The 21,285-nt window shown below is 39.7% G+C and overlaps 1 protein-coding gene across 18 annotated transcripts in view; it reads left to right on the forward strand.

Moving 5' to 3' along the window:
• Window positions 1-21,285, forward strand: part of ICA1 (islet cell autoantigen 1) — a 153,860-nt gene that overhangs the window by 35,867 nt on the left and 96,708 nt on the right. For all 18 annotated transcript variants that reach the window (XR_008503554.2, XR_010126941.1, XM_054494082.1 and 15 more), the window contains exons 5-6: window positions 5,712-5,835; window positions 8,598-8,796. Coding sequence is in view for 16 of the 18 variants with exons in the window: in XM_054494082.1 (XP_054350057.1) it covers window positions 5,712-5,835; window positions 8,598-8,796 (323 nt within the window). In the remaining 2 variants the exon portion in view is untranslated. The remainder of the gene's footprint in view (window positions 1-5,711; window positions 5,836-8,597; window positions 8,797-21,285) is intronic.

Raw genomic sequence — 21,285 nt, forward strand, 5'->3', positions numbered from 1 at the left:
AAATGAATCATTTTCATTTTTATGGTAGAAAACAAAATAATTTAGAAAATTGTAACTTTATTTTTTTAAGTAAGTCACATGAAATTAGTTTGTCCACTTTTCATTAAACAATATATATTGTATCAAGGGAAGAAAAGAAGGATGCTTGCATATTTCCTGTAAATAGTGATTCTCTAAACAGAAATTATGCTTTCCACCTATATTAATGTTTCTAAAAGAATATAGAGGAAAAACTTCCCCCTAAACCACCTCAGATTAGTTAATAGAATTATAATTGAACACCATCAAGGCTCATAATTATCTTGTAATATAAAGGGTTAGAATAATGTCCCCACCATTGAAGTAGTCACCTGGTTGTGCCAGCAGAGCTGGCTGTGGATGGTGGGTAAGCCCTTTTATGTCTATCCGCTAAGTTCATATGAGCCATGCCATCTCAGTAGAGATGGGAAGGAGGAGTTCTGCCCTGCGTGGACTTGAAAGAGATCCCAACTTTGATGGAAAACTAAAAATAGTGTGGTTAATTTGAGGATGTTGCTATGTAGCTGTCAAAGGCACAAAAATGAAGAAAATCTGTGAACTAATATGGAGTGATTTTGAGGATATGCTTTTAAGTGAAAGAAGCAAAACATAAAAGTGTATCTATAGTATGCTATCCTTCATGCAAGCAAGAAGGTGATATATAAATGTAAAAAAAGGTAATATATATAGAGTGTGTGTATTACCATTTTTTTACATTACATCACATTTTACCATCTATATCTATATCTGTATCTAGAGAGCAAGCTTGCTCATTGTGCAAAGGAAATTTAGGAAGGATGAACCAGAAACAAAAGAGACTGGATACCAGTGGTGGGTGAGGATGGGGGAAGGGTTGAAGAGGAGGGAATGAGAATGGAGCAGCAAAGGTGAAGAGGGAGCTATGAGATACCTTCCCATAGCTCTGATTCATAAAACCATAGTAACATTTCATAGACTCAAAAAATGCTTAAACCCAGCCAGATGTGGGAAAATCTAAAATGGAATACAAACAGTAACAAATGAACCTGATTGCATTATAAATGAATAACATTGTCACAGTGATCAGAATCGAGAAAAAAAAGAACTAACCTCAGTAGTTTTGGAACATAATTATTTTTAACTAGATACTAAGACTAAACACAAAAAGAATTATACATGGAAGCCGTACTCTCATTGGTAAATTTGTTTCTTATAGGAATATGGGTTAGCAATGCTGAAACTACATTATGCAAATATTGAAGTTGAAGAGATAAGATATTGTAGATGATGAGAGCCAGGTTTCTCACTCTCTACGTTAGAAAGAAGTTACAGATAAAGAAAAGGAGAAGCTAGAAGGAACACTGTGGTGTTGCACTGGCATCAAAGGAGCCACTATGAAGCCATTGTTTTTAATATCTATACAGATAGATACATACAGAAATAAATGCAGATGAGGGTGTATGCGTGGGTTAGTGTACATTCATATATTTCCTGCTTCTGTGAGCTGACGTGACCTAGAAGCACTAACACCCCATAGCAGTGAGTACATCTGGCACCCAGATCTTGCTTTCTAAATACCTTTTCCCAGTATAAGAAATGCTCCTTGGAGAAGTGGTTGATTCTAGGATTGGGGCAGGGAAAATTCAAGATGCACCTGTATTATTTGTAGCACTAGAACATAAGGAAGTGCTTGAAAAAGGATATGTTGAAAGGACACAGGAGCAAACCTGTGATCAAAGCTGGCACAATCTGAGCAGCAAACTAAATAATGACAGTATTGAATTATAACCCATAGAATAAAATTAATTTCCCTTAAATCTATATGAAGAGAGAGAGATAAATGGCGGAGAAGGGACAGCTTTTTCCCATAAAATAATTTCAGTTAATTAATAGAAGGAATGAGGGAACTACAAAATCACCATTAGGCAAACACCACAGTGAGAATTGTGACAGGTCAGATTCACAGAAGAGTGTTAGAATTAGTGAGTGAAAGTTTGAAGAGAAAATGGACATTTGCATTGTCTCATGTATTCCCCCCAAGATTCTTAATGATTACAAAAGGAAAAAAACATTCTTAACTTTGCAGTGGAGAAACCCAGCAGATACCTCCTTAACCAAGTGGTTGAGCTTGCCATCATGAGTGATGAGGAACATGATGTCATGTAACATCTGATGCTGTGCACTAAGAAAGACACTTCACCATTGTGTATCCTTCCCAAATATCCGTAACCACAGTCTAATTCTGAGAAATCAGACAAACCCAAATTGAGGCACATTCTACAAAATATCTGACCAGTATTCTTAAAATCTGTCAAAGTCATGAAAGATAAAGACTAAGGAATGGTCACAGATTTAAGGAGACTAAGGAAACTCAATATTTTGGTGCCAGGTGAGACCCTAGATTGGATCCTGTAACAGAAAAAGAATGTCAATGGAAAAACTGGTAAAATTCAAATAAGGGCTGTAGGTTAGTTGATAGTATTATACCAGTGTTAATTTCCTAATGTTGATTATTGTACCATGATTATGTAAAATGTAAATATAAGGGAATGCTAGGGAAAAGTAAGTACTAGGGGATGTTAGAGAAAGGTATACAGGAACTCTGTATACTGTTTGTAATTTTTCTGTAAGTCTATCATTATTTCAAACTAAAAGGTTTAATACATGTAAATTGGATCACATTGCTCCCCTACTTTTAAAAGCCTCCAATAACACATAAAATGGAATCCGACTCCCATTCTTATACATAGGACATGATCTGGCCCCAGTTCACCTCTTCAGCCACCTTTTCCCTTGTCCACCAAACTCCCGAGGCCTTTTGCACTGGGTGTTCCTGCTGCCTGGAAGGTCCCTGCTCTCATAGTCCCAAGACTATCGTCATTCAGAACTCAGCCTAATGGTCAGCTACTCAGAGATGCCTTCCCTGATTACCTTGTCTAAGGCAGCTACTGACCACTCACTCTTACTCCCCATCTCTCATTGCTCTACCTGGTATTTTTCTTTTTTGTGTTTCGTGTTTGTGATTATGTTTTATTTTCTATCTCCTGCTGCTTGAATGTAAGCTCTGTAAGTGTGGGGAACTCCTTTATCCTCTTCATCACTGTATTCCAGTGGCAAGAACTGTGCCTTTTATGTGTTGGATCATCCATAAATCTGTGCTGAGTGAGTTAATGCTGTCAAGCTAATTAATTTCATAGTTCCATAGTTGCCTTGTTTTTAACGGCACATCTGAAAACCTAATTAGCAAGTAAATATAAAAATGTTTTTGTCTCTGAATTCTCAAGTCCCAGATAATTGAAACCTTATTAGTAGAACATTTTGAGTCATCTTTTTTTGTTTTTTGCTTTCTTCTTGTAATAGAGACAGGAGTCTTGCTATGTTGCACAGGCTGGTCTTGAACTCCTAGTATCAAACGATCCTCCTGCCTCTACCTCCCAAAAGTGCTGGGACTGCAGGTGTGAACCACCACACTCAGCCCTTTTGCATTACCTGATACCTATGTTATAGCTGAATTTTAAACTTCTGTAAGTTAATTTCGGTATTTGAATTTTTAAAATTAAAGAATGACCATCCCTTCTCAGAAAATCTAACCTTGACCCTGATGGAGCTCACACTTCTTTCCACTGCCCTCTAAGTATTGCCAAATAATCAGAGTCAGCACCTAAAATGAAACCTGTTTGCTGCCCCAAGTTAATCCTCAAGTGCCTAAAATGACCCAAAATTATTTTTAAATGTTTCAGCCTACTTAAGTTTATTTAGGAAAGAGTACATTTTGCCAACCATGTAATCATTCAGGTACCACGAATTGGTTTCTTCCTAGCCTTAAGCTAAATGCATTCATTTGTATGTGACTTGAGACTTCAAGGTAAAAACGGTGACAGTAGTCTCATGCTATTAAGAACAAAAATGAGAAATTGCTCTCCATAGGGAAAGATTCATTGTGGAATTGAGTGAGGCACATATTAGTCAGTGGGGAGGAGAAGGAATGGAAGGTATTAAAAAACAAAATCCTTCCTATAATTATAGGAATTTTAAAAAGCTACATAGAACCATGGCATGAGTATTAAAAGGCAATAAGTATTTAAACTGAAATGAAGTGTATGAGGATAACAAGGCAAAATTGTAGTTAATTCCATTCACAAGCATTTAATTAGCACCATGAATTTAAGACTTTACGCTTAGCCTGGGGAATACAAAGTTTGGATGAGATCCCTGTCTTGGAAACATTAGAGCACCCTGGGAAAGAGAGACACATGCCCAGTCACACAAGGTGAGTGCTAAGTCAGGTGCCCAGAGAGCGCTGCTGTCCAGAGAAAGGGATCAATTGCTTCACAGAGAAAGGAACCTGCGAGCAGGCCTTTGATGGTGAACTTGATTTTTGAGAGACAGAAGAGAAGCAGGGTCATCATTTATCTCTCAGGAAAAATGGATTCTAAAAGCCTCTTCTTGACTGGGCCTTCCCAAGGGAATGTTTAGAGTGAAACTATAGTCACAAATTAATAAGGTAGCAGTATCGAGTTTAGCCTTCACCTTTGGATTTGTGGTTCCTGCCTAATGTTCTACAATTATTGTTGGTGAGATTATGTCAGGAATGGGGGTGCATTCTTAAAGAAAAGTGACTGGTTTGTGCAAACTGACAAGAATCCTAGTAGCATTTAGAAAGCAGTTTTAGAGACACATGGTGTGTAAATACATCAATACAGAAATAGGAAATAAAAGTAGTGTTCAAAGTGTGTTGATAGTAAATGCTGTGTTTAGGGGGAAAGCACATCCTAGGAAGCTAAGTGTCACTCTCGTGCCTGTGGCTTGGCTGCTGGTGTGTGTTCAGGACCCCCACTGTACCATTATGTGGGTATGCTGTATTTTATTAAACTAGTTCCTAGTATAAGGAGAGTGTTTTACTATTATAAATAATGATGCTATGATTTTTTTGCATTTACATCTTTGTGCCCATTTTGCTACTTCCTTAGGAAGTACTCCTAACAGTAGACGTGCAGAGTCCAAAGATACATGCAATTCTATGATTTTTTAAATGTTCACTGTCAAATCAATCTGCAGAAAGCTTGCACCAAATCACTTACCCACCAATAATACCATCTGAGGTTGTCTTTAAAAATAAGGCCAAGATTAGGCATCACCAATTCAGATTTGGTTCCAGCTCTGTATTTTTAAAAGCCACTGTCATCAACCTGATGACCTCCCCACCCTCAGTCCCTACCCCCACTTCCAACCAAAAACCTGTGTCACGGCTGAGGTATTTGAATTGCTTTACAATGGAATAGAATGTAACTCAAAAAGCAGAGATCAAAAGTCAGCAGGAGAGAATAATGGGAGGCAGCTAGCACTGCATCCTAGGCAGCCACAAAAGATTCCCACAGTCATACTTGACAAACCCAACTCCTTTATTTCAGCTCGAAGCCGCACATTATGGGCTTGCTTTTCAGTACAGAGGTCATTTTCTGGTTCTGATTACAGGGCACCAAACTCACTGACAGATGTATTCAAGTGAATTTGATCTCTCGTATTGTAAATGGAAGAACAGCATGAAAGTTAAATGGGGGTAGGGGGAGCTTACCTTGTAGCCTGCCACTTGGATTTAATTTCATCTTGTCTTCGCCTCTGGAAGAGAGAGGACCTTGTGATTTGTCTTTCTTGTTCCCTTTGTAATCAAAATGCTCATTGTTCATGGCTCCTTTTGGTCTTTTCTTCATCAGTCTTGTCTCAAGAAGAAAATGAACTGGGAAAATTTCTTCGATCCCAAGGCTTCCAAGATAAAACCAGAGCAGGAAAGATGATGCAAGCAACAGGAAAGGCCCTCTGCTTTTCTTCCCAGCAAAGGTGTGTGGCCTTCAGTGGGGCTCTATTTGGGGGGATCTGAGGAGACTCTGGGACCCACCTACTCACGAAATGGAATCTCACAGTGTTCTTTAGAAGGATTTTGCCTGAGGCTGAGGAGCTGCTCTGTACTCACTAGTTAGGCAGTTTGTACTTAACTCTCTAATTAAGATTAACACATAGGATTTTTTGTTCCTCCCTGTTAATTAAAAAAAATTTTTTTTCATTTTTCTTTTGGTCTATAGGGGCATTATATGTGTCAGTCACTATGAGTGCTGTCCTAGGCTTATGTTTGACCTTCAGTGTTGCTTGTAGCAATCAGTCTGATACCCTTCCAGCAGCTGATTAAAGCAGGAGCCTAATGAGACCAGGTTGAAGGGTTCCCCCTCTGCTCTCTGTGGACCAATTAACTTCAGAGAGGTGCTGTTCTCATGCCCAGGTCCACACTGCTCAGACCCCGGACCATAACCTGGGAGTGTATTAGAAATGCAGAATCTAGGCCCTACCCCAGACATGCAGGATCCACATCCACATTTTAACTAGACCCCTGGTGTTTTGATGTAAATTCAAGTTTGAGAAGCTCTGGTACAGGGAAAATTGTATAGATGAGTGGCATTTTTTTTTAACACAACCACGACTCATTTTTATGGTGGATATTAAATAAGCAGGAGCCCCTGCACACAGTCACTCTCTGCACCTGAGAAAAGTGACACTCCTCCTCGCTCCCTTCTCTCCCAGTAACTTAACAAACCCCCAAAATGTCACCCACTAATAGTAGGCAGAATGTAGGTAGTTCCCACAAATATTCAAGCTATAGAAATTTCACTTACTCAAATTGTCCAACATTTTCTTCTGTTAATGTCTCCTTGCTGCTTTCCCTCCGTGTGGGCCAAGAGCAGGCCAGCAGCATGGAATATGGTTGTTCCTATGAAAACCCAAGAAAGATGGAGTAGAAAAAAAAAGACCTACTGTGTCTGTTTTTCAGTGGTGTCTTCTCCTGGGCATTTTGGTTCCTCCTGATGACATTTGGACCCTGACTTTGTGGGCAATGCCAACTTTTATGCTTGAATGAAACCATTTCTAGTAGTTCTCCACACATTTCCCAAGAAAGGTATTTGTTTATCATCTTAAATCTTACCATTTAGTATTATTTATAATTTTTCTATGTAAAAATACATACTCATTCTAGAAAAATTTTAAGATAGAGACAAACCAAAAAGTGAAAATTAAAAAGCAACTAAAATTTTTACTAATAGAGATGATCTACTTTTAACCTCTTAATACTTTCTGTGCATATAGGACCTTTTCCAACCTTGCAAGAATAATTGATTCCTAAAAAAATATTTCATAGAGTAAGTTGTCATATGTTAAACATATAATTATCACTAACTTCAGTGAGAATTCTTAGGCAAAGGAAGAGAAAAAAAGAATCTAGAAATGAATAGAATAGTTAGGGAGATAGCTGAGGACTCTTGATCTCTTTAAATAGAAGTCATCAGTTACACAAACCTTCACACCAGTGTTTGTTTTACAGACTTATTTGGTAGTCATTGCTACAACCATATATTCTATTTGATGAAAGGTGAGTATTAAATTAAACCAACAGGGATAACAAGCTTACTTTATGGCACAACAATGTCTTTGAAAATAATCTGCAGCATCTAGGTAGGACAGTGTGAGCAGGCTATTCTTATACAAGTACTCAATATTTAAAAACAATACTTCACAGACAAGAAGAAAACTAGGGGAAATAGTAAAAGGAAATTTTTTCTTAAATAGTTCATTGCATCATTTGTAATCTTACCGTGCTACACACGTAAGGCATTGCAGATGTTGATGGAATTTCCAAAAGCTGACTTCAGTTCACTGACACTATTGTTCCCTTTAGCTAAATAAGTTTGCATTTAAATTGAAATTTAAATGTTCATTTTTTGGCACCTATGCCCTGAAACTTCATGGAGAAGAGTGTATTTTAAGAGTATAATTCATCTGACATTGCTCATTTTTGGGTAGGGAGATGGAAGAAGCAGTGTTTTTCCCCAAGTATTTTATCCAAAGTTTAATATGCCTTAAATGTTTTTTGGCTGGGTAAATGGCATATGTTATAGCCAGCATTATAATAATGTTACACCTACTTCATCACATTTATTTCTGGTGTAGTATCCTCAAGTTTTTTTTAACAAGGATTAAATCATGTAACCTATCTGAAAGTGCTAACACACGACAGCCTCTCAGTAAATGTGCTGGTCTCCCTTCCTATACCATTTCAAAATGCTTCTGCCCATATTTCATTCCTCTGTGACTATTGGAGTGAGCAGCAGATGCCGTGGCCTTTGGAGAGTGATCTAAAATGGCCTAGTCAGAGAGACGCTAATCAGATACACTCCATCCCTCTTCAAAGGGCCAAATGTCGAAATGGGCAGTGGTCATGCCTTGGCCATCCTCCATGAACACGGGATTGGCCCCAGCTTCAAATGAGCACTCAGCCCAGGCTCAAGACCACCCCCAACAACGCGGATGGAGGTGCTTGCCAGTGGTCCAGTTAGTAGCAGTAAACTAAGGGATGGGTACATGGATAATCTTCTCTGGCTGACTAATCAGTTGGAACTACATGCATTTCTATTATTATTCAGCAAATATTGATGGAGCATCTTCTACACTCCAGGCACTGTTCTAGACTCACGAGTCTAAGATTGGCAGAATGTCAAGGATTTAAATTGCTCACTGGCTTAGTTTTGAGAGTGTGGCTTTGTCCTCTTGTCTAGGTTGGCCTTACGAAATCCTTTGTGTCGATTTCACCAAGAAGTGGAGACTTTTCGGCATCGGGCCATCTCAGATACTTGGCTGACGGTGAACCGCATGGAACAGTGCAGGACGGAATATAGAGGAGCACTATTATGGATGAAGGACGTGTCTCAGGAGCTTGATCCAGACCTCTACAAGCAAATGGAGAAGTTCAGGAAGGTAGGAGGTTTTATGAGGGTTAGCAGAAGGGGTACCTGCTGGAAGGTAGTGAGGTGTGATTTGAATCCCTCTGGTGAAGAAGACATAACTCAAAAGCACCAAGGATGCAATTAATCATCACTGGTGTCTTTTTATGTGACAGAATACCAATTAATGTGATACATAATTCTCTAAAGGATAAGATAGAAGAGACAGCTGGAAATTGCTGGGATTTCATAACTGCTTTTAATTGAAGTCAGATTTTCTTATAATGTGCACTTTTTGTAAGATTGTCACTTTTAAATGCCTTTTCATGCATAACTAAAAATCAAGATTAGATCAAATGAATCTGGGAAGTTAGAACAGACTACTGGGGAAATCTTTTAAAATCGCTAATGCATATTAAAATTAATAGAATAATAATGCTCCTTTGTTTTGTGATGTGTTCAGAAGCAGTGGAGTTTAGTTGCAGGGTTAGCTCATGCAGCATTCCTCAGAAATTTTTCTGAAGAAAATATGTGGCTGAAGAGATTGCTATGCTCTTAAAGTTCACTGAAATATTTGGTGAGCAGTAAAGAACAATCTTGTTGGTTTTTTAATTATCTTGTGTCAATTTAGCAGTTTGATTTTGTCATACAAGAATACATCGCACCACTAGGTGGCAGTCTTACACTGAATATTTATGAAAATGCAGCGAGATTTTTGTTGTGTACAATCTTGGTAGTTCTTTGTTTGGTCGCCTGGATATATTTCAGGGTGTGAAAGAAAAAAGAATCAGCCAAATGTTAGGCTTGACATAATATTGTGTCAACTGTCTTACTCATTTCAAATGATCCATTTGTAATTGTGATATTGCTTAAAATCCCTAGATTTCTTATTATGTACATTATTGCAGAGCTACAAATAGAACCATCACTTGCGTTGGAGGTTATATGTGCCAGGTACTAAAAATAAATATATGATTATTCCGGAAGGCAGAAGAATTTTATGTGGAATTGTGTTTTTGTTGTTGTTGTTGTTTTTGTTTTTTTTTTTTTTTTTGGTTTTGTTTTGTGGGAGTGGTTACTAACTGTAAGGACGAAATAAAAACCAAGCCCTTCGTCATTTGGTTTGAGTGTTGAAACATTACCCATTCCTTAGTGTCATCAGTCTGTTGATTTTGGAAAACATGTTTTTTTTAAAAAAATCCATTGCCACGCAGAAGTTGCTGAAGCCTTGCTCCCCAATCCCATGTGTGCTGGATTCAATTTAACAGCTAAACATGGTGTACTTAGAATCTTTTTTTAAATAAGCCTATCTTCAAGTGTATATTTGATTAGACCAGACTTTCCACAAGGACAGGAACCATGTTGGGGATCTTCACAGCCATCACCCCAGGGCCAGTCCAGCACTTGGCCCCAAATTAGCACATACATAACAGATGACAAGATTCCAGGCACTGAGTTGGAAGTGCCACACCCATGTTTTCTCAAACCTGTAGGGCATTCCCACCATTTGCAGCTGACCTCATGATGTTTTGGAAATTGACATATGTGGTTTTGCAGGTAAGAAGTTGCATTATTAATGTGAGGCTTGCTGCCCTCTTTAGAATGAATTTAAATTGTAGAGTTTTCTCTTCACTTGGAGTTTATAACATGACATTTAACTTTGAGCTAGCTTTAGTGTTTTATCCCAGTAGGATTCCATTTTAAACAGAGTCTCCATTTCTCTCCCAGGAATGTGTTATCTAAACGTGTTTCTGAGTCACCTAGGAGAGCTATCCAGCTGCAAGTGGCTCCTCAGGAGTCACTGTGAGAGGGGGAGTTTCAGTCTCCTTGGGGCCGGCTGCCACCTTCACGTCTCAAAGGATGAATCCTGAACTAAAGTAGTATTTTGCTATAAATTCTCTTTTTTGAGTTCACACTTTCTGGTGGAGACAAAATTCTAATTCATACCTCATGGATGTGGTCTCCCTATTTGGATTCGTTAGTATCCACTCATTCATTTATTTGTCCATTCAACAAATGATATTGAAGCTGGGCCCTGTTCAGGCAGCATCCAGAGGAATACAGTAGTAAGGAGGCAGATTGATCATTGCCATCTTGTCTTGTGCAGTCATCTGGGGATAGAGCAAGTAAACACGATACAGCATGGTGAACAGTAGGGTCTATGGTGGCACATGGTGCTGCAGGAGCTCCTGGAAGGGGCTTCCTGGAGGAGGTGGCACTAAACAAAATGTGAAGGACGGGTAGGAAGGAGCTGGGTAGAAGGAGTAGAAGCAACAGAGCGGCATTCCTGGCTGAGAAAGCAATTTACAAAAGGCCTTTTAGGGGAAAGGAGCAGTGCGCTCAGAACCAGAGCACAGAAGGTGAGGTGAGTGTGGAGATGGGGGTGCCCTGACCATGGGGTTAGAAAGGGAGACAGGACTGGAATAGAAAAGACACCACTCTAAGGAGAGGGAGTAGTGGGAGGGTGTAGGGAAGGCAGGAGGCATGATCATGTTTGTGTTCTTAGATTGTAAGGTGGAGAAGGGATTGCAAGGGCCTAAGCTTGGAGGCTGGGAGAACTACTGGGAGGCTTTTATACAAACCCGGATGAGACATAAGGTAACCATGAAATGAAGGGGGAGGTAGACCAGAGAGAAATGGGCTGTTCTGACCTCTACCAGATTCCGTGGTAGCACCACTTTAATTGCTGAGCTCTTCATTGTCTTTAGAAATAAGTAGAATAAGCATACATAAATCGCAAGTTCAAGTGTATTTTCACCTCCAACCAAGACTTTTTTCATAGTGTCTTCAGATTGCCAAGAAACCTTTTAAATAGCACACAGTGAGCATGACTGAAATGATGAATGAAAAACTTGAAGTTAAACAAAGCAATCTGTTTTCCTTCTGGCACCCTTTGAAGCACAGAGGCCTGACGACAGAGCTCTCAACATCAACATTAAGAGCATTTATTAAGTGTCTCTGTCAGGGGTGGAAATACAAAGAGGTGGGAAAGCGTGAGTCCAGCCTTCAAGAAGGACCCTGCCAGGCATCTGCTCCTTGTCAATATGACCATGAGGGACGAGATACCTGGAGAGTGTGGCTGCACATAGCTGTTCTCTCAAGACGAAATACATAATAGGAAAAGGATTAATTTAAAGGGGCAGGGCTGAGCTGTGTGCAGTTGGAAGTTCCTCCTGACAGCCTGATTCACCCCAAGACCACGAGGTATTTTATGAGCAAAGTTACAACGTGTGATATATGTGCTCTTTGAAGGCAGAGTAAAAGGGTATAATTTAAAAATAGAAGTCAGCTTCTTGTAGCAGATTACATCAGCTGAAGTTGTGAGCTTGCAGCAGAGCTTTTGCAGCCTGAATGCCCTTGAGAGAGTCCTCCTGTGGTCAATTAAGTGTCTTGTTTTTCTTGAAAGTCAGAAATGGGATGGAGGGTAATTATTCTAAATGGGATAAAAGCTGTGTTAGGTGTAAGAAAATAGTCCTGAATCCTCTAAAGAGATAGTATAGAAATGTATACGTGGGCATTTATAGGAGTCTGAGTCCTCATAGACAAGGACAAGCGAACCAGTGTTTTAATGAGGGCCATTTATTAAACGGCTAATGAAATCCTACAGCATTTGTCTAGTGTTTCATCACCATAATTCAAAGAATAGCTAAAAGGTATTATAGGAAATGAGTGATACTCACTGGTATTTGCAGGTGCATATCTATTTAAAATAGTGTTAGGTTTTGGAGACCTGTTCATGCACTAATCATATTATCAAAGGATATGTGGTGAGAAGGTTTATTAACAAATGTTGGTGGCTTACTCGGTGGGACCTTATTAGGGCCATCAATCAGTGGTGTTCCGGTGTCCTGATTGTGAAGTTTTGGGTCTATAGCACTTGGTCAAGGACTGGTAAACAGCAGTATTGATATGGGGGATGGGTTTCCTGTGAACAAAGACTTGGGTTAATTAATTTGACAGTATCATTAATTACTGCTGAAATCATTGGTTTTTGTCAGAGGGCAGGCTCTTTTAGCAATTGAGGGCAGGTCCCATGAGAGTTGGAGACACTAAATAATGCAAGAGTGTCACTGCTCAACCATCTCAGGCTGTAGGATGAAGGCCTTTCCTTTCTGCCTGGGCCATTCAGCTCTCTGGATTAAACCAGTTTCTGCTTTACTTCAGTGTCTAAGGTAGGGCTGGGACACCTACCCCTACCCCAGTGAGTTGTGTTGAGTGAATGGGGAACATTTCCAGTTTGGATCCATACAGTGAACCAGTGTTTAATGTTTAAGCGCTAATATCTCTCAGGACTTTGCTTAATTCATATATAAAGGAGGTAGGGTAGGGGGCTTATTCCATTATCTTCTCTTCCTCTGCTAGTTCTAGAATTCTGTACACTGGATTGAGTTCTTTTATGAGGACAATTTCTTTTGTAAAACTAATGCTCTCTTAAATGTATTTGTTTCATAACTCACCATTTTCATTTGTAGGTTTTGGTGTGTGCCTGTTGTTTGTTTGGGTTTGGTTGTTTAACTGGGGTGCCTGTTTTTTGTGGATTCAAGTAGATTAACTCTAGCTGCCAAACCCCACCCGTGGGTTGCTGCTTTTTTAGAGTATGTGAATGCCGAAGGAAAAGCCTGCTGTTTTCACATGGCACAACTTGGAAGGGAACAATTATACCCATGCTTCCAGTTCTGAATTGGATGAGATGAGGCTTTCAGGGTTTTATGTTATCTTTATTGGTTTTCCCCATGGAACTTGGTAAATAGCAAAAATTAGCTTTAGGGTGAAGCCAAGACCATTTAAAATAACATGCATGAAACAGATAACTTGCAGAGCTGGTGGCTGGCTGGCTGCTGCTCCTGACTGGAAATGGAGAGGAGGAAGGAGCGTGACCTCAGAGTCAGGATGGTGTTACACTCTGTCCCCGCCCTTGCTGACACCAGCTGTGACCACTTGGATAGGTCCAATAGGCCTATTGCAATTTTCTCATCCACTAAAGGTGATCGCTGAGCCCTCTTCCAGCTGCAACATTTTTAGTTTTTCATTTTGTTTTGTTTCTTTGTTTTGAGACAGGGTCTTGCTCAGTCTCCCAGGCTGGAGTGCAGTGGTGCAATCTCAGCTCACTGCAACCTCCGCTTCCCAGGTTCAAGCATTTCTTGTGCCTCAGCTTCCTGAGTAGCTGGAATTACAGGCACGGGCCACCACACCCAGCTAATTTTTGTATTTTTAGTAGAGATGGGGTTTCACCATGTTGGCCAGGCTGGTCTCAAGCTCCTGGCCTCAAGTGATCTGCCCACCTCAGCCTCCCAAAGTACTGGGATTACAGGTGTGAGCCACAGTGCCTGCTGGCCTGAGTATTTTTTTTTCTAAATCACTGAGCTCATCTGTAGAGAAGTGTAGATACTGGAGAAGCACTGACATGTACTTTTTTCAATGTGGTGTTTTCCTGAGACTTCAAGTAAGTTCTGGTCTTTCTGAGTCTGCTTGCTCTTGTTGCTGTTGCTCTAATCTTAGCCTCTGGAAAAATAAGAATGTTTCATGCATAATTATTGGATGAATTTATTGGACACTTTCAAAGAGGAGCCTTTGGTATTTACAAATGGGTAATATTTTTCTCTTATTTATGTATGCATAGTTCTGCAAGGGTCAGCAACCTATGGCTCACAGGTCAGCCACCTGTTTTTGTAAATAAAGGTTTTATTGGAACATGACCATGCCTATTCATTCATTTAGGACTATAAGTGGTCTGGCTGCTTTCACAATACCATGGCAGAGTTGAGCAGTTACAACAGAGGCTAATGGCTCACAAAGCTAAAAATACTTACTCGCCACCCCTTTATAGAAAACAGTTTGCTGGCTGCTGTTTTATAGGTACCTCTAGTGCATGTTGAGATTAAGAAAGTGTGAGGTTTTAAAAATTTTTAATTGTGGTAAAAAGAAACACATACCATAAAATTTACCATCTTAACGATTTTTAAGTGTCCGGTTGAGGTAGTGATCAATGTATTTACATTGTCGTGCAATGGATCTGTAGAACATTTTCATCTTGGTCCCAGACAGTCCAATTCCAGAGTTCAATATACAAACCACCTCATTCCTCCCACTCCTACAGAGCACTATGAACAAATGAAATCCAGGGCCCGTGGTACTCAGAGTAGAATGAGTCCTGATCCACAAACCAGAAGATCCATTTCTTTGGGGCATAATGCTGGGCAAGCTACCAAACGCATTAACCACGCTAAGCCTCCCTTGCAGGTTGGAGCTGAGGAAGGTGCCCCTCACTGGGGGGCACTGAGTTTTAGAGGGCATGAGTCACAGGAGGTACTTAGCATGGCACATGGCACAAGGCAAGCTCTCGGATAATGGTAACTCTTTTTTATAGTTACCATATTTACTCCTGAATCTCCAAGGGAAAAAAAAAATTAACATCCAGCAAAACACATATGCTAAGTAAATCAGCTGTGGGGTCTCTGGGAGGTTGGCCTCAGCCTTGGATTGCCCCTGCAATGTCGGCTGGAGTAAATGGTGTTTATCATTCTGGATTGTCTGACAGTTTGTCACACAGGAGTCTCCAGGTATGACAGGCCACTCCTGACTTTCTCTGCTACGATTCAGCGGCCTTCCTCCAACCCAAAGTGCAGGTGACTTCCAAAGTGCCTGATTGTCTCAGGAGTCCCGCCAACCCAGGATTAGCTGCCTGTCCTGTCTCTCGCTGGAGCTCCTGGGATCCCTTGAACATGTTGCTTTAAAATTTCCCTTCACCCATGGTGGTGCACGCCTGTAATCCCAGCTACCCAGGAAGCTGAGGTGAGGATCCCTTGAGCCTGGGTGGCAGAGATTGCAGTGAGCCATGATCACGCCACTATACTCCAGCCTGGGAGACAGAGTGAGACCCTGTTTCAAAAAATAAAACGTTAAAAAATTTTTTTTTCCTTTGGCTATAATGGTTAGACAACCCACCTTTGTGTTCAGGGACTTTTTTTTCCCCTCTGTGATCTACTTTTAGTTGGATGGAGTCTTTGAAAAAAAAAATTGTCTTTTGAGCATAATTTTGCATTTATAAATGGGTAGGCTAGGAAATTATATAGTAGTCTGTTAATTTGTACCTTTCCTACTGGATGTACTTTCACAGCTTTTATATTATTTCTGTTTTTAGTTCGACTTCGTGGTGAGAAATATTTAAGTTTAAATAAATACATATTCATGATGTGTTTATCTCCTGAAAAGTTTTCAGTTACGTTTGTGCAAAATAAGTAAATATATTTACACACATCCCCAAAATGACAGACATTTAAGCACATTTCTCTCACATCCTTTTCTGTTTCCCAAGCTAGAGGTTGATCCTCAGCTGCTACTGTTATTCAGTCTCCACATCCAGTAGGGCTCTTGTTTCTAATAATTCTACTTCCAAAGTGTGTCTTGAATTGGTTCCCTCCTATCATCCCCAGTGCTCTTATCTGAGCTAGGATCTTCCTCAATTTAAAGGATTATAATTGGCAGCCCTTTCCACAGTAATGCTAGTCCAATTCTGTAACATAAAGTGGTCATGTCTTTCTCCTGGCTAATAACTTTCTGTGGCCGTTCCTTGGACAATCGACAAGTCCAAACTTAGTGTGGCTTTCTAGGCCCTCCACAGGCTGGCTCTGACCTACCTCCCCCAACCCCAGCTTCCCTCTAGAATAATTTCCCTCCCGCCTCACTTCCCTGCTGCTGCCACACACACATGCACACCCTGTGTTTCCAGCCTCATTAAAATCTGTGCCATTCACCCCATTCTTAACACACTCTGACCTTTGCAGGCTCTGTTTCTCCCACCAGAAATTCCCTTCTCCCTCTTTTGTGCCTGTAAAACTTTGAGGCATCATTTAAGGCCACATGACCCCCAGGGAGCCTTTGCTGACTTCCCAAAGCAAGGCTGTTACCCTTTTGCACTGTTCCTGTTGCACTTTATACATGCTTCTTAGCCTGCCACTTGGTAGATATCCAATAAATATTTATCAAATGAGCAAATAGGTAAATAAATAGGCTTAATTATTATGCAGTTGGGGTTCAAGAATGTGTAAAATCCGGGTCTTACACATCCTCAAACCCAATTGCATAATAAATAAACATAATATGCATCTTATAAATGTATTACTGAAATTTAATCCTGCCGTTGAACAAAAATGAGACTCAGGTATGCAAGCGAGGAGTCATTTGATATTAACATCCTAGAAGATACCATCTATACTTACTAATTCATAATTTCTGTTACTTGAATTCTATAAGTAGAGGAACTATCCATACAGTTTTTTTTAATTAAGCATGTTTTGTAATACTATAAATGCTAATATGTTGGCTTAAAACAGATTTTTTTCAAGTGTGGAGTGGGAAGGACCACATCTCTCTTGAGAGGCATTAAATCTTTGCATGTGACATTTCTCTAATTGTTTAAGGGAAAAGCTTGCTTAACTCTCGAGTTTCAGAGTGGACTCTGGACAAAAGTGAATTATCCGTGAACTCATCTGTGTGAACTGATCTGGTCCAAGATAGTTTTCCTTTTGCCAGATTGTCTGGCTTTTCTTCCTAAGGTTTATGTGTATTGGGTGGCACATGCAAGCTTGGCTTCTAGAATTTCATGGATGACAACTTTCAAAACATAACAGGTTTTATTGAGTGGAACCATCAAGTTCCAGGTCAAAATACTGCCGTAAATTGAGCCCATCTCTTAACAAGGACTCCTCAGTGCCTCAGCAGCTTGAATCTCTTGGATGACTGTTTCCATGTTTCATCACTTAATGCTTTTGGCTGCAGGGTCAGAGGGATGCATAGTGCCTGTGACAACTCCCCCTACCCCCACCCAACACTGACTGTTCCACTGGCCTCTGTCTCTTTTTGGTAGCTCCTGAAGAAGGTATCATCTTAAATTATGGGTCAATGGAAAATTACCATATTCAAGTAGTATGATTTACTAGTTACTGTCTCTCGCCTCTGTAGTTTATCCCTAAGTCTGTCATAGCAACACGTCCTCCTAGATTACTTTCTTCTTTTTGGTTAACAGCTCAAATATCATCTTTCCCAGCTAGTCCTCTTATTCACCAAGATGAAATAGTTGTAATTTTTACCATCTTCTAGATTTCAGTATAAAAGAAGACAGTTGTACCCTGGTGGGTTAGCCCAGCACACTCATTTAAAGTATTTATGCTTCAGGGATCCATTACTTTTTATTTTTATTTTTATTTTAAAATATGGTGATTTACTTACATATACAAAATACAGTGTGGGTTTTATTTAAATTTCAAACAGGAGCAGTGTAGCTACTGTTTCCCGAATGCCAATAGCATTATAGTACTGTAAGTTGCTTTTGTTAGAATCAAAAAGAATTTTCTTCACATCCTTCTTTACAAACAGACTTTTCAGTGACTGCAAAAATAATGCTTTGATGGTTGCCTAGATTGCCACTTTTACGTAAAACTGGATTTATAAATTGGCTAGGGAAAATTAATATTTTAGAAAGAAAGATCTAAATCACAATTGCTTTAGGAAAAACTTGTGTTCTGTGTTAGTTTGTCATCAAGGAATATTAAAGAATTTTGAATAGGATTTTTTGTGATTGAATTATTTTTGTTAACCCTCAACAAAGCATTCCTAACAAGATTTATGCAAGCAGTATTGGCCCTGTAATGGAGTCATAGGTTGTCATGATTTCATAGGTTCCCTTTCTCTCAGTGAAACTCAGAATCCCCTTTGTCCCAAGTCCTAAGTCTATCTGTGTTTTAGTGTTTGAGCTATCAGAAGAATGATTGAATAGAAAACTGGTAGTTTCCATTCATACTTCTGAGATTTAAAATAACAAAAAAAGATGTTGGATGATTCCTTGTTCTCCAGAGAACTGCTATAATTCTAATCTAACAGGGAAATGAGGAAATGGAGGCTGGCATATTACCCGTTTATGTCTTGGTCAGCAGGAGCTCTGTTCACTAAAATGTGCACAATTCTCAGCCACTTTCATCCCACTTACCTCAAAAAGTGTCTTCACTTTGTCTCCTTTAGTGAGTTATTGATAAAAAGAAAACCTTAAACAGAAACAGCTTTAAAAATATGTGTACTACCTTTCAAACATAAAATTTTCAGGACAGTTACAGGTATAATAAAATTATCCCAAGTGAAGAAATCCTGCTTCATCTTCAGCAGTTATCCCATCCTAATCATTAAACAAGATCAATGGAACTCAGAGAGAGGAGCCTTAAAATCTTAAATGGGCCGATTTTACATGGGTTCAGGGAGCCCTAAAAAGAAGCAGACCCTACGAGCCTATTGGTATAACTCTGAAATGAAATTCCCACATGCATTAATCAGGCTTCTGTTGTTACCATCAAATGAAATATGATTTTCGGGCTTGGTAACACTTCACAGTTGATTGGCTCCTTCTATCCAACCACCCATCTATCTGTGCATCCATCTTTTAAAATTCTCTCTCCAGCTGTGACTCTGAGACAACCATTGTCATTTAGATGCTGATTCCTCACTGTGGTTCTGCTGGTGACTGCTGACATTGAAATGAGGGATGTTTCTCAAGATAGATTAATTATGTAAACAAATTGAGGGATGAGGTTTTCTTCTGCTTTGTTCTTTTTAATAAAATTCTGTCCTGGACCACTAGAAGTGGTATTCAGCCATGCTTACAAGCAAAAATAGTTCATGGTTATTAGTTCATGTTCTGAGAGAGGTTCAGGCAAACAGACTTGGAAAATATCCACATCGGAAGAGGAGGAACCATAGGGGAAAATAGTCTACAGATTAATGCATGTGAAATAAATGAAGAAATTTCTCAAATAGGGAAGCTGAGAAAATAGTGGGGCAAAATATGTTACATTTAGGATCTTGTTCTCTTTTTTTTTTTTTTTTTTTTTTTTTTTATCTTAAACCTGTGGGGGAAAGATCCAGGAGAAGCTGGCAACCGCAAGTGCTTCCAGGGCCTGGAACCAAGTTTGGGGATGAGATGAGCTGAGGAAGCTAAGAATGAGGTTGAGGTTTCACCATACGCCTTTTCCTGCCTTTTAAATGTTGTGCCATGTGCATGTGTTACCCATTAAAATAATCTGTATTAAAAATATTGAGAATCAATGAGATTGAAGAACAGAAGAAAAGGGAGAATAACAGAAAAGTTTCTTAAATTGGCAAAAATGGGGAGGGTTTTTCAATGGTTTGTTTCTAATAATAGTAAAGGGAAGAGAGAAATCAGGCTTTAGGGGCAAAGATGGGAAGCTAAGTTCCAAGGTAATGTCATGTGGGCAGCTGGATGGAGGAGGTTGGAGGATGAAGTCATTTTCGAAAGCCATCAGCAGGGAGAGGCATGTGAGGAGGTGAAGTCACTTAGGGATGGAAGGATCAAAACTAGTGCCTGAGGGAAATCCACCGAATAGCAGGAAAGAAGATGAGAGTGTTTCTTTTAAAAGCCTCCACTGTTGTAGGAGAACTTCAAGAAGCAGTTATGCTTATCAAGAAAGGGAAAAAAGGTGAGAAAGTAAAAAGACAACTTTTCCCACATATCTTCAATTCTGTCCTAGAAGGAACATGTTCTATGTTTAGCATCAATGAGAACGTGGAGAAAATCCTTTCCCAAAAAAGAACGAAGGGGGAGGGGGAAAGAGGCTGTGGAGGGGGGCAGCTATTTCAGAGGGAACCATCTCCACACTTTTCAACCCTACTCCAGGCCTTTGAGTTGGATTGCAGCACCCTACAGGCTGAGGTTTCGTCTCCTGACGTGGAGGTTTTCTGACAGCCTTAATGACTTGCTCTGTGTTCAGCATCTACTTCTAATTCTTATTCATGCTGTTTAATGTGCTGAGGCACAGTCTTTCCCTACAGTCTCTCTCTCAACTCTGTTCTCTCAATCTAGCGATTTCATCAGTTCCTTTTCATTGGGAGTCTTCCAGGTCTTACAAACTAAACCCAAGAGGATTTATGTTCCTGCTAGCCCCAATTTTGTCATTAAAAGTTTCTGAGTAGTATCAATTGCCATAAATCAAACTAATATCCCTCTGGCTTCATAATATTTGTTTATTACTAGTTTATTTTTTAATACTCTCATAAGGGTCTCCTAATGTTCAAGTTTAAAAAGAAATGGAAACACATGCAGATTCTAAACCACACATCTTTTTGTGCGCATGTTATGGATTGGGCTCCTTTTAACAAAATGTATGTGTTAAAGTCAGGTATGACTGGGAACACAGAGGATGTGGCTCCTCTGAGGGTTACTAGAGACTGTGTGGCATACTCAGGTTTCACTGGAATTTTATCAGAGGCACCACAAATCAAGTATTTTAGAATAAGACATTGAAAACATCTTTAATTTTAAAGATCTGCATATCTTCCTCATCCAGGCTGTGTATGCCATGCTTCCTCACCTTCCCTCCCCAAGCACTGCCAGGAAAAGCCAGGGATTTGTAAACTGAAGCTATGTCAGCTAAAGCTTTTATTGGTACTTATTATCCAGGCCTCCGTCTGCTTTTCATTAATTCTCTGCTGAAAGAATTAGCTTAGCCCCCTCCTCCCG

The sequence above is a fragment of the Pongo pygmaeus genome, chromosome 6 (genome assembly GCF_028885625.2).
Source record: "Pongo pygmaeus isolate AG05252 chromosome 6, NHGRI_mPonPyg2-v2.0_pri, whole genome shotgun sequence".
Lineage (NCBI taxonomy): Eukaryota > Metazoa > Chordata > Mammalia > Primates > Hominidae > Pongo > Pongo pygmaeus.